The following is a 14,040-nucleotide window of genomic DNA, read 5'->3' on the forward strand; positions in this document are numbered from 1 at the left end:
ACTTTTCTCACACCCTTTTAATTTTCGACCTTCGGATCAGATGAATTAAAAGAATATCAAAGGACAGAAATTAACAAGGGATGTGGGAGAAGTAAAAAGGGGTGTGTGGATAGCACACCCCAACAAAAAAAGATAAATTTTGTTCTATGAAATTACTTTGATACCCTTAACATTTTGGCTGTGATAGAAGACTAAATAGTTTTTTCACCCTCTTTTGGTTGACAAAGAGAGCTCTATTAATATGTAGTGTAGATAATATAGGTGTAAAAACTAAGTTGAGTATAGAGAGAGGTTATATGAGATCAAATAAAATTTCTCATTAACATATAATCTTCTTCCTTTTTTTCCTTTTTTATTTTTCAAACTTTTTATTTTACAAAGTAAAGATTGTTTTTATTATTTAAATATTTTTAATCCACTTGGAAATATTTTATCACACACCCAGTTATGTGCCACATCAATGTATAACAAAATTTTTGACAGAATTACGATGAAAAGACAATATTGATTTGCGACATTCATTTTCAACGACTATATTGATTGATTTTTAATTTGAAGACTATCTTAATAAAGTGAGTCAATTTCAAGAACTATTTGTTATAAAAACATTTTAGGTTTCAACCCAAAAATTAAAGTAGGTCTAAGTGTAGTTTTATTTTTTATTATTTTTAGCAAACGATATTACACTTAGGGAATGGGGTAAACTTAGTCTCAAAATGGATTAGTAATAATATGGTTCAAATTCGTCTTTAGTGATAATCAAACCTAAGACCTCTCACTTATAAGTGAAGAGGAATACAACTAGATCATATTACTAAGTGGTAGTTAGCTATAGCCTATAAGTAGAAATGGTTAAAATTAATCATTTATTGCTCATCGATTCAAAACTTTCGTTTGTCTTTTACGTCTATGCTTTTGTCGCCTATCGAAACTTACCTTCACAATTTAATAGGATAAGAAACAATATGGTTGGTGTGGGTTATGTCTGTCACTCTCACTATGAAAGCTTCCCAGACATGGTGATGCAGTTTCCTGGTTAATTTCCAAGTCTCCCTCCATAGTCCATCAGCTACTGTTAAAGTCAAGGCACTCCAACTCTGCAATTGATATCCAACTTCACTAGTAAGTATTTCTGTGCTAAAATCCAGATAATTTGGAGAAGAAATTTTTTTTTTGTTTATTCTATCTTGCATGATCATCAACAACGTAAGAGAAAATCAAACATTGTATTGCTTGTTTTCTGAATCTCTTTATTTTCGATGCCAAATTTAAGAATGTCTCACTTTTCCATTATCATCCATCCAATCTTAAAAATAAATAGACTCAAGTCAATGGTCTTTTTTTATTGATTTTTAATCCTTCCTTCCGACTCTACTTTTATTATCGTTTTTTATTATTTAATAAAATTCGGAGATAGGGGGATTGGGAAATCTTGTTCTACTTGAGAATTAGCTCTTTCTAATCGTTCTGAGCGAGAGGGAAGAAGCTTATTTTATAGTTGATGGCTAATCTCGATATCTTGGTTCCTTTTTAGTGTCTTGTACTAGTTTAGAGAGTAAAGTTACTATTATAATCTGACTACCAAAACTTATATGCAGTGTAGTTTGACTCGCCTAATTCATTATCATCATTCCAATAAAAAACATAAATATAATCAAGTCAATGTTCTGTTTTTATTGATTTTTAATTCTTCATTTAGTAATATGATTATTGGAGTTGGTCCATGATTCAAAACCAAGAACGTGGTTACAATTTTATATTACGTTGTCATGAAGCACGCCAGATGTGAATTTGACTTTGGGATGATTTAGAATATGTTATTGTTTTGTTCAGATTCAAATTGGATCCGAAATTTTTTAATTTTTTCTTCAATTTTTCTCACATTTTCAAAGATACATTATCTGGTGAGCTAGGAGTGGGGGAGCTTTTTACTGGGGCGGGCTAGGAACAGCTTTCAGCGTTCTCTACGACGTCGTTAAGGAGGTGAAGGAAAGGACGTACATGTTCAAACCCATCCTGATGCTGAACTCTATTTTGATATCCTTGACGGTGATCATGATTACTAGTGGCAGACCTAAGAATTATTTTCGAGGAGTTAATAAGTAAAAGTAGTACTGAGCATTTTTTAAGAGCACAGATGTCAAATATTAGCGGAAATTCTTTCCCGCACATGTTTTTTCATGAATAAGAGGTCGCACTTGGTGCGATGGCAAGTGCCTTCGTCCATGAGTGGTAGGTCTCGGGTTCGAGACTTGGGAGCAGCATCTTCATAAATGGAGCTAAGGCTAGCCGACATTCACCTCTCCCAGACCCTGCGTAAAGCGGGAGCCTTGTGCACTGGGTACGACTTTTACATGTTTTTTCATGAATGAACAATTGAGAATTAGGACAAAGCTCATCTCTAACTGCAACGTAGAAATAATGGCTAAATATTTAGTCAATTATTGCTTATTGGTTCAAAACTTCTGTTTGTCTTTCTCTATGCTTTTGTCTTCCTTCGAAGCTTGCTTTCACAATCTAATAGGATGAGAAACAAAATTTTCTCTGTCACCATATGAAAGACTCCTGGACATGGTGTGCAATGTCCTGGTTAATTTCCAAGTCTCCCTCCATAGTCAATTGAACTTTTTTTTTGCAGGTAAAAAGAGGAAGGAATAGATATTGATATTATTGCTTTCCACTTATTTTCTTTTATATGTATTGTGATCATATATGGAATGCTCTTTATATAGAGTCATACCCGTGGAAAATCACAAAAGTGAAATGAATGCCTTTCGAAAAATATCATACAACAACAACAATAACAACAATGCTACTATTCTTAAGTCTTACTCACTTTTTATATTTGGCTAAAAACATGTAGGCATTCATTTCCACAACTTTTACATCAAGATGAAAATTTTGGATTTTTCTTTATAAAGTAAAGTTTTGATTGTTTTACAAACAAAAAAAATACGGAATTCCAATTACGTATAGCATGGTGGTCCGAAAAATCTAGAAAATACATTTATAAGGGTAGAGATCGGTATAGAATGAGTATATACTAAAATTTACTTTTTAAATTTTATTGCGTAAAATCTTCTTCTTGTTAAAAACCACAGTTTTGGTTGTTGACTTGGAAGTTAGCGGTGACCGGAGTTAGAAGGTTCGGATTGATCAGAAGATTAGGGTGTAATTCACTTAATGCTAGGAGTCGCCTCTAGTACATATCTTCTCCAAACCTAGATATAAAATAGCCCCCCCTTCTCTAATAAGTCATTGTTTTTTTTTGGGGGGGGGGAATTGCATGCTCCACACAAAAGTCGTAGACCGACCGATCAGTTGAATCAAAGTAATGCTTTCACCTTGCAGTCCTTACGATTCCACCACGACATTCTGATTGAAGAAGTTCTATATTGCTCAATAAATTGACCTATATTTATTTGTTAACTACCACAATGTTAAGTAAGAAATCTAAAAAAAGGTTATGATAAAATAAACCTATATAAAAAAAAAAAATGAAAGCTACAAATATCTATTTTTTACGAACGGGGTCATAGAAGGTCCAAGTTGCGACTGATTGTGGTTGAACACAACACTTTCCAGAAAGGGATGGAAAATGGGTTTCTGGTAGGCGGATTCCTTCTCCCCAAATAAAAAGGAAGAAATCCCCCATGCACACAACACTTTGGATCATTGCTTTGTAATTACACTCGTCGGCAGCCATGAGTGTGATAGGTTTTGTTTAGCGGAAGCTTCTTCTCGGTCAGTCAATGGCAAAGTCAATTTCACAGCAAGCAGCTTTGCAACTTGCTTGGTAAGTCAGTGGGGACGGGGAAAAGTAAGTCAATGGATTCAACTCAGGAATTATTAGCCTCCCATTGAAGCAGAATCGGATTCTTCCTTATATCAAGAGAGCATTTTTATCTGGGTTTTTCATACGGTTCTGTTCTTCTTTTGTCTCTAAGTTTTGATTGAAATGATTACAAGTTAGTTTTCGGATTTTTCGGTGTCGGTTTTTGTTTGAGAGAAGCTGGAATGGGAGGAGTTGGGGAGCTTTTTGCAGGTGCTGCTGTAGGAGCATTGTTTACTGTACTGTATGAGGTTGTTAAGGATGTCAAGGACAAGACTATGATGTTTAGAGAGCTTCTCGGAGATCTTGATTCCACGCTAGAAGCGTTAAAGCCGCTGATCAAAGACATAGCCAAGTACAAAGAGGTGTTGGATCAATCAAACAAGGAAGTAGAAAAAATTGGGAAACAAATGGCGAATGGGGACGAGCTAGTTCTCAAGTGCTACAAACTTAACTGGTGGAAAGGCTTCAAAAAGTATAAATACGCCAAGCAACTTCTCGATTTGGACAAGTGTCTAAACAGGTTGTTGACGGTACTGACTGTGGAGGGAATAAGGAACGGGTTCGAGAACTTGGCTGTTTCGAGGGAGACCTTGGCTGTGTCGAAGGAGACCTTGACTACTGTCCAGAAAAAGGGTTTGGTAGGAAACAAAGAGAATGTTGTCATACAAAAGCAAGAAGGATTTCATGATTTGGGTTCAGTTCCTGAACCTCCACATGTTACAGTTGGATTGGATGAGCCTTTGAGGGATTTGAAGGAGATGCTTCTTAAGGACGATGTCTCAATGTTAGTGCTGACTGCTACCGGAGGATGCGGGAAAACCACATTGGCAATGAAATTCTGTCAAGATGAGGAAGTCAAAGGTATAACAATACTTTCTAATTGCTAATTGAGAAGTGTTATAGTAGAAATAATCTTTAATTTAACATCGTTTTCTCTTGATTACTACTAGTAGTATGTTATAGATGTCGTTCGTTGAGTTGAAGCCTTTTGTATGAGTTTACAGCACCTATTTATACCCAAATCAAACCCAGCTTCGGATATATATAACATCAAAGTTAATCCACAAATGTAATATTTCAAATGCTTGAATATCATATCTTATTGGATATCTGGTTTCGAAATTCAAGCTTTCTTTTTTCCATGAATAATATGTGGTATATCTCGGATATCATAGTTCACTCATGCATTATATAGTAAAGAATCGTCCCCATTTCTGTTATACAGTTCATATCTGAGTCATAGAGGAATATAATTGGAAAATCCCATGGGTAGGAAATTTTCCTTGACAGGGTAACGAAGCATTTACTACACTACCTTCATGATTGATCAGGTTCCATTAAGAAAATTGCTTCACTTGTTTCATACTCTTCAATGTTACCATAGTGTATTGTTCCTTGTTTTCGCATTTATCTAACATATTTCTTGTATTGTATTTTGATAGATAAATTCAAGAAAAATATCTTCTTCGTCACCGTTTCTAAAGAGCCCAACTTAGATGTTGTAGAAGAGCTATATCAACACATGAAGTCTCAGGAAGCAACACAAGATCCTATACTGTTGGTCCTGGATGATGTTTGGTTCAAATCCAAATTTCTTCTTCAGCAGTTTGATGAATTGAAATCGCGAAATTGCAAGATCTTGGTGACATCGAGATCTGAATTTCCAGGATTTGGCACTCCGTATAATCTCAAAGCTTTGAATGATGAAGATTCAATGACTCTTTTGCATCATTCAGCATCCCTGGGAGATAGCTCGTCTGTTCCAGAAGATCTTCTGAGAAAGGTTTATTTCTCACTATGCAATTCACAACATATATACATATCAAGGCCTCACAAATTATAGGGGCAACAAAGTGGGGAAAATAAATTGTTTTGATCTTTTACGATATGTATACACATACAGAAGCAAACACCTATTTTACCATATGAACCTGCAAATGATCATTCACTGGTCGCATGTGAGGTAATTAAGAACCAAAACTAAAATAAGAATGAAGCTAAGTAGGTAGTCAATAACCATTTTCATGAAATCATTGAGATGTTAAAAGAAACTTGAACTTTCTGTCTGCAACCCAGATAGTAATTGACATCATTTGGTACAATTAATCTGCAGATACTAAAGCACTGTAAGGGAGTGCCCCTTGCCATTACAGTGACCGGGAAATCACTTCGCGGAAAAGCTACAGAATTCTGGCGTTCAAGACTAGCAGACTGGTCAAAAGGTTCTATTCTTGATTCTGAGACTGAGTTGCTTCTTCGCCTTCAAAGTAGCATAGATGCCTTAGATGAAAAAGAGGTTATCATCAGGGAATGTTTCACAGACCTTGTTTCATTTCCTGAAGATCAAAGAATCTCTGCTGCTGCTTTCATTGATATGTGGGCAGAGTTATATAAGCTAGATGAGGACTTTCTGTCCATTAAGAACCTCCACGAACTTGCCCGCAGAGGTCTGGCAAATCTTGTGATCACTAGGTACGCAAGCTATTAAGTTTCTCCTGTATAATATTCTCATTGAAAATGTCCACATTCACGTGTCGCTCTGACCATAATATGAAACTGCAAGTCTGCAACTGACTGAGTTTGGCTTGTTACCAGGAAGGAGAATATAGAGATTATGGATGACTACTACATCGAACACTTTGTTAGCCAGCATGATATGCTGAGAGAGCTGGCTATCTACAATGCAAAACTAGACCCAATAGAAGAAAGAAAAAGACTGATTGTCGTAAGTGGACACAATCAACCCAAGTGGTTGATGGAGCAGAAGTCTCAACCCATCAATGCTCGCCTATTGTCTATCTCCTCTGGTTGTCCCATCTCTCTCTTTATAAAATGCATATATGTGCACATTGCACGTCTACCTATGACCAGCACACTTACCCACGTACATTCACTTTCGTCCATGCTCACACACACATGAACACAGACACAAGCATATGCATATATACACATGCAAATGCACTTGCACACAGAGACACACGCTAAAATTTGCACATAAGTTTCATATAATTTCTGTCCTACTCATATCTCGTAGCATATTGTTTGCAGATGGAATATTCCCAACACAATGGCAGAGTGTTCATCTACCACATGTTGAGGTTCTAGTTTTGAATTTTAAGACAGTGAACAATGCCTTACCTGAATTTGTGCAGAAAATTGACAAACTGAAGGTTCTAATAGTCACAAACTATGGTTTATTGCCTACTGAATTGAGTAATTTTGATATTCTGGAATCATTATCAAATCTGAAGAGAATCAGATTAGAGCGCATTTCAATTCATTCCATAACCAAGAACTTCGTACCATTGAAGAGTCTAAAGAAGATATCTTTGTTCATGTGTAACATGAGTCAAGCTTTCCACAATTGTTCCATCAAAATTTCAGAGGCCTGGCCAGGTTTAGAGGAAATGAATATCGACTATTGCCATGATTTGGTGGAACTGCCTGCCGAGCTTTGTGATCTTGTTCATATGAAGATGCTCAGTATCACCAACTGCCATAAGCTATCTGCCTTGCCTGAAGAGATCGGAAAGCTGGAGAATTTGGATGTACTGAGACTAAGGTCCTGTACAGACTTGGTAAGGCTTCCGGTCTCGATTGAGAACCTCACTAAGTTGTGCTGTCTTGACATGTATGATTGTTTGGGCATTAGGAAGTTGCCTGAAGGCATTGGTAATATGAGCGGTTTAAGAAAGATCAACATGGGACAATGCTCAAGTTTGGAAGAGTTGCCTCTATCAGTGTGGGATCTTGACGAGCAGTTAGAAGAAGTGATTTGTGATGAAGAGAAGAAACATTTGTGGGAATCCTTCTTAGCCAGAGACAAAATCAAGGTGGCAAAAGAAAAAACCAATCTGAATTGGCTCGAAAAGCCTCAGTTGTGAGACCTGTCTTTCCTCAATAAATGATGGAGCAACGTCTTTCTGATTGTGTTGCATTGTTTTCTTTAGCTTTCATCTTCTTGTTTGATTTTTCTTGTTTGATTTCGTTCTTTGGTTCTGTTCAATTTCTCTGTTTCATCACATCAGTTTGTAAGACTATTTATTCATAACAGCTCTGAGAAAGTACAGCCATGGATGCTTCGAAACTAAGAAGAAAAGCTTAGAGAGAGATTTAAGAGAGAGAAAGATAGAGAGAAAGTATATATTTGATTAACTGTCAAAAGATAATACAATCCTGCTCCTCCTCGCTATTTATACTTACTAGTTTGCTTAATGACTAAGCTAACCATCTAACTAACTACCCTTCTAGGATTGTGACACTTGTCATAACAAGATCATTTCATACAATAAACTCTCCTAGCTACACATCACTCAATATTCCCCCTCAATCTCAACTGGGGAACCCCAGCTTGAGATTGTGACAGTGTTGAACAAATAAAGGTCCATGAAGACCCTTTGTCAAAATATCAGCCACCTGATCAGCAGTAGAAATATACTCAACATGTAAATCTCCTTTTTGCACCCTTTCACGAACAAAATGAAAGTCTATATCAAGATGTTTAATCCGAGAGTGAAAAACCGGATTAGAACACAAAGCCAAAGTTGAAATATTGTCACAGTGCAGAGTAGGAGGTGAGGGCAAGAAAATGTGTAAATCTTTCAAGATCAATCGTATCCAGGCAACATCGGCAGCAGCATTAGCTAGAGCTTTATACTCAGCCTCTGTGGAACTACGCGATACACTTGCTTGCTTCTTGGACTGCCAGGAGACTGGATTCTGTCCCAAAAACACCACATATCCAGTAGTCGATCGTCTTGTGTTGATATCAGATGCCTAATCTACATCACTAAATGCTAATAAATCCAAAGTATGTGTAGATGAATATGTAAGGCCACACTCCAAAGTACCTTGAAGATATCGAAGAATCCGCTTTACCAAATGAAAATGAACATCAGTAGGAGTTGACATGAATTGGCAAGCATAGTTCACTGCAAAAGCGATGTCGGGTCTAGTAAAAGTGAGATACTGTAATGCTCCTACTAAACTGCGAAACTCAGTAGGATCAATCAGTGGTATGCCTTCATCTTTAAGCAACTGACTATGTGGCTTGCAAGTAGTTAGACAAGCTTTACACGATACCATACCAGCCTTTTTAATTAGCTCTTTATCATAATTTGATTGAGACACAAATAGATCACCATTAGCTTGATAAGTAATTTGTAAACCCAAGAAGAAAGTGAGTTGTCTCATGTCTTTCATATCAAATACCATTCCCAATTCATCAATAACTTGTTGAACCAAAACTGAATCAGAACTTGTGATGATTATATCATCAACATATAGAAGAAGAATAACCACTGCACTGCCTTGAGTTTTAACAAACAAACTAGGATCCGAATCTGAAACAAGGAATCCCAAGGTAGGCAAATAAGTTGTAAACTTAGAATTCCAGGCCCGAGGTGCCTGTTTCAATCCATACAGTGATTTTCTGAGCTTACAAACATAATCAGGATGTTGAGGATCCTTGAAACCTTGGGGCTGTTGCATAAACACTTCCTCCTGCAAATCTCCATGAAGAAATGCGTTCTTGACATCTAATTGCTTCAAAGACCATTTGTGAGAAGCAGCAAGTGCCAAAACAATTCTGACAGTACTGTGTCGAACAACAGGACTGAAAGTTTCATCATAATCTAAACCATGTGTTTGACTGAACCCTTAAGCAACTAGTCTAGCTTTATATCTGGAAACTGCACCATTTTGATCCCTCTTGACTTTATAAATCCACTTGCTTCCAATAATATTCTTATTAGAAGGCAAAGGAACAAGATCCCAAGTCCTTTGTTTCTGAAGTGCAGAGAACTCTTCTGTCATAGCATCTCTCAAATGAGAATGAGCAACAACATGTTTGTAAGATGCAGGTTCAATAGGCTCAGATATGTCTAAGACAGCAGTACAACCAAGTAAAACATGATCATCAAAAGAAGAATATGAACCAGAGGAAATAGGAGCAGCCATTGCAGAATAGGTACTATAATCTTTTCTAGCAATAACCCCAGATTTAAGTCGAGTAGTCATAGAATGAACATTGGAAGAATCAGAAGTATCATTATGTATGGAACCAGAAGACAAATCATTAGCATATGGAAGTGAGAAAGGTACCTCCAATGATGCAGGACAGTGGACAGGCAACAAAGATGTAGTTGGATGAAAGGATTGTGGAGTAGTGGTGTGATGAGAGGTCTGTGTTGGAGAAGAAGATCTTTCATCTTGACCCATACCAGAGAACATTGGACTATCATTCACTAAAGATGTATCCTGAACCACTAAATCGGAACCATTATGAACAGATGATGTAGTTTGGTGTTGTTGACCGAATCTTGCTCCAGAATAAATTGGTAGCACAAAAGGAGTAACCACTGGATGCTTGAACTGATAGTGAGGTCCATTCACAGTACGTTGCACTATAGAACTTTGTTGAAATGGAAACACCTGTTCATCATGAACTACATGCCTCGAAATAAATAATCTTTGCTTCCCTCTATGATAGCAAACAACTCCCTTGTAACCTAAAACATATCCCAGAAATATACATTCATCGGTTCTGGGGTCCAATTTATGCTTAGTATAATGTCTAAGATACGGATAAACAGCAGACCCAAAGACCTTAATAGAATTGACTAACGGATGAGTCCCAAACAACTTGAAGTAAGGAGACTGCCAAGCTAAGGATTTGCAAGGCATTCGATTGATAAGAAAAATAGCATGAGAACAAGCATGCATCCAAAAATTATGAGGCAAAGAAGCAGTAGTCAATAATGTGATAGCAGTCTCTATAATATGTCGATGTTTTCGCTCAGCAGTTCCATTTTGCTGAGGTGTATGAGGACAAGAAATAAGATGAACAACCCCTTTTGAATTCAAAAATTTCTTGAAGGAAAAGCTTGTATACTCTCCACCACCATCTGACTGAAAATACTGAATAGAAGTATGAAAATGATTCTGGACAAATGCAAAAAAGGTCTAAAAAACAGAGAGCACTTGAGATTTATAAACCAGAGGAAACAACCATGTAAACTTTGTATAGTCATCAATAAAGCTCACATGGTATTTATATCCTTCAAGTGATACAACAGGAGAGGGTCCCCATACATCACTACTTATCCTTTGAAAAGGTCTTACAGACAAATGTGAACTAGAAGAGAACACCTGTCTAGACATTTTGCCACTTAGGCAGAAACTGCATATATGTTTATTCACATCTGGTTTATACAAGACCTTGGAATTAGAAAGCATACTATGTAACACATCATTGCTAGGATGTCCTAGTCTATGATGCCAAAGAGAAGCCTTCACCACTTGACCAAGAAATGCCTTTGGAAGAGAAACTGATTGTTGCTTGTGATGCTTGAAAAACAAACTCTTGGGTATGTAATACAGACCTCCACTACTCCTTCCTCTCATTAGGATTGCCTTTGTTGCCTTGTCCTGCACCAAAAAACCATATTCATCAAGAATCACACAGCAGTTATTATCTTTGCACAATGTATACACAGATAATAAACTAGCTGCTAAGGTAGGGACATGTAACATAGAAGCAAGATATAAGATTTTAGACTGAGTATAAAGAGAGTTGGAACCAGTATTCTTCACTGGAAGACATTTTCCATTGCCAACCGTGATCTTTTGATCCCCTTCAAATGGTGCAATCATTTCCAGATCATTAATATCGCCCGTCATATGATGAGTAGCCCCTGTGTCCATGATCCATGCCTGATTCAGATTGAAAGTAGACTGAGACTGAGCAGTCATGGCAATCAAAGTGGGAGGTGGATTTGCTCCTTGATATGCATAGTTACTTCGATGGAAACAATTGAGAGCAATGTGCCTCTTTTTTCCACAGATTTGACACTCAGGAATAGCAGCAGGCGCTTGAGATTGTTGTTCATTGTGATAGTAACAATTTGGAGCAGTATGACCACGTTTGTTGCAAATCTGACATTCAGGGATAATGGCAGACTTCTGACCAGAATTCCCAGTCCAAGTTGACCAATTCGAACCCCCTTTATTCTGAAAATTCCCACCTGAATTACCATAGCCATTGCCTCTGTTGGTAGAGCCAAAATGAAACCCATTACCACCATTGAATCTTGATCTGGAATTATAGCGCTGACTATTACCATTGTTACGATTGGAATGAAATTGTTGTGATATATTAGCTTGACCATTACCATTAGACCGCTGATTTTGACCAACAAAACCAAAACTTCCACCATTAAAATTTTGTCCTTGTTGAGCACTAGCATTGGATGATTCTCCTGGATAGAATCGTAGACCTCCATAGTTACCATTAAACGTCTGTCCATGTTGAGAACCAGCATTAGAAGACTCTCCATGAGAATACATGCCAATCATAGGAAATTGAAAACCACCTTGAAACTCTTCAGCAGTTTTCTCAGCACTCAACAACTGTGCACGAAATTCTTTAAGAGTAAGAGGAGACTTGCGTGCCACAATCACAGTTTTGATCATGTTATACTCAGAGGGCAATCCAGCCAAAGCTGCTACAATTAAATCATTATCTGAAACAATTTCCCCTGCAGCAAGTAATTGATCTTTCAAGCCCTTAAGACGTAGCAAGTATTTCTCAACAGTATCAGATCCCTTTTTTATCGTGTGAAGTTCAGTCTTAAGATGATTGATCCGTGCTCTAGACACTGTGGCATATCGATCATTAAGATTGGTCCACGCTTCATAAGCAGTCTTACACCCAACCACATATTCAATGGCTTCATCACCAAGACTAGCAATCAACAAGCTTAACAATGCTTTATCTGTTTTAACCCAATCACGATAGGCCGCTGTAATCTCCTTTGTCACCCCACCTTCCAGAGAGATCACATACTTTGGTGGACAAACACTATTCCCATCAAAGAAATCAAACAAATCATATCCTTCCAAAACAGAGCGAAACTGAAATGACCACTTAGCAAAGTTATCATCCTGTAAGTGGATAGTGAGCACTCCCAATAAACTTTCAATTTTGAATGAAGAAGACGCCATTTGTGAACTCAGACAGAATCAACCACACGCTTCGTGCTTAGTATGGTGAACCAAATGAGAGATGAGCGCAGAACAACAAACCCCCAAATTTCTCAGACAAACAATATCTTCGTATACGAATAAGATGAGCTTAGTGCCCTTAATTTTCCAAATTTGTGAAATTTTGTTTATGCTAACAAAAGCTTCGTGCTCAACAATTCATCACCAAACGTCAACAACAGAACCAATTTAATCATAAATTTCAATTCAGTGCCCTAATCGCACTTCAACAGACTCAAGAAAAATTGTAATCCAAGAACAACCCAGCTTCGTGCTCAAATTTCATCATGATATATCACACAAGATTTCACAAATATATCCAATTCTGGCTTCGTGCCTCAATGATCAACAAATTATCTCGAATTGAAAGACGAAATGTCAAGAATCAACCAAGAACAGAACCTGAGTAAAACCACAAATCGGCGTTGACCGCAATCACCACCGGAAGAAAAAAACTCAGGATCTTGAAGAACCTAAGCTCTTGATACCATCATAACAGCTATGAGAAAGTACAGCCATGGATGCTTCGAAACTAAGAAGAAAAGCTTAGAGAGAGATTTAAGAGAGAGAAAGATAGAGAGAAAGTATATATTTGATTAACTGTCAAAAGATAATACAATCATGCTCCTCCTCACTATTTATACTTACTAGTTTGCTTAATGACTAAGCTAACCATCTAACTAACTACCCTTCTAGGATTGTGACACTTGTCATAACAAGATCATTTCATACAATAAACTCTCCTAGCTACACATCACTCAATATTTATATCAAACTCTCGCGTCTCAAGAAATTTTGTGTTATTTTTTCTTGTGTAATTATCATGTTATTGTTTTACACAATATAAATCATGTGTATTATATTTTCTTGGATTATACAAAAAATAAGTTTTTACTGCACCTCATATGTAATTTTTTATTTTATTTTTATATAGGGCTCATATGTAAATTATGCATCTGGTTATATCTATAAGTTCTTTTGTTGCTTCCTCTGATATAGATATTAGGGTAATGCTAGGGAGACTAAATGTAGAGACTAAATTTGCAAACTAAAAGATGTATCACCAATAGGAATGAACACGTTTATCAATGCTTAAGTAATAGATTAATCATCAACTTACATGTCATTTAGTTTTTAAAATTTTGTCTATATATTTAGTCTCC

General features: G+C 36.9%; 1 protein-coding gene across 1 annotated transcript; it reads left to right on the forward strand.

Moving 5' to 3' along the window:
* Window positions 1-947: 947 nt before the first annotated feature.
* On the forward strand, window positions 948-8,037 carry LOC114823368 (probable disease resistance protein At5g66900). Its single transcript, XM_070808678.1, has 6 exons — window positions 948-1,122; window positions 1,914-4,696; window positions 5,278-5,618; window positions 5,949-6,307; window positions 6,431-6,642; window positions 6,884-8,037. Exons 2-6 carry the CDS (start codon window positions 4,018-4,020, stop codon window positions 7,717-7,719), a joined length of 2,427 nt encoding a protein of 808 aa, XP_070664779.1. The 5' UTR covers window positions 948-1,122; window positions 1,914-4,017; the 3' UTR covers window positions 7,720-8,037.
* The last annotated feature ends 6,003 nt before the right edge of the window (window positions 8,038-14,040 follow it).

This window comes from Malus domestica, chromosome 02, assembly GCF_042453785.1.
Source record: "Malus domestica chromosome 02, GDT2T_hap1".
NCBI lineage: Eukaryota > Viridiplantae > Streptophyta > Magnoliopsida > Rosales > Rosaceae > Malus > Malus domestica.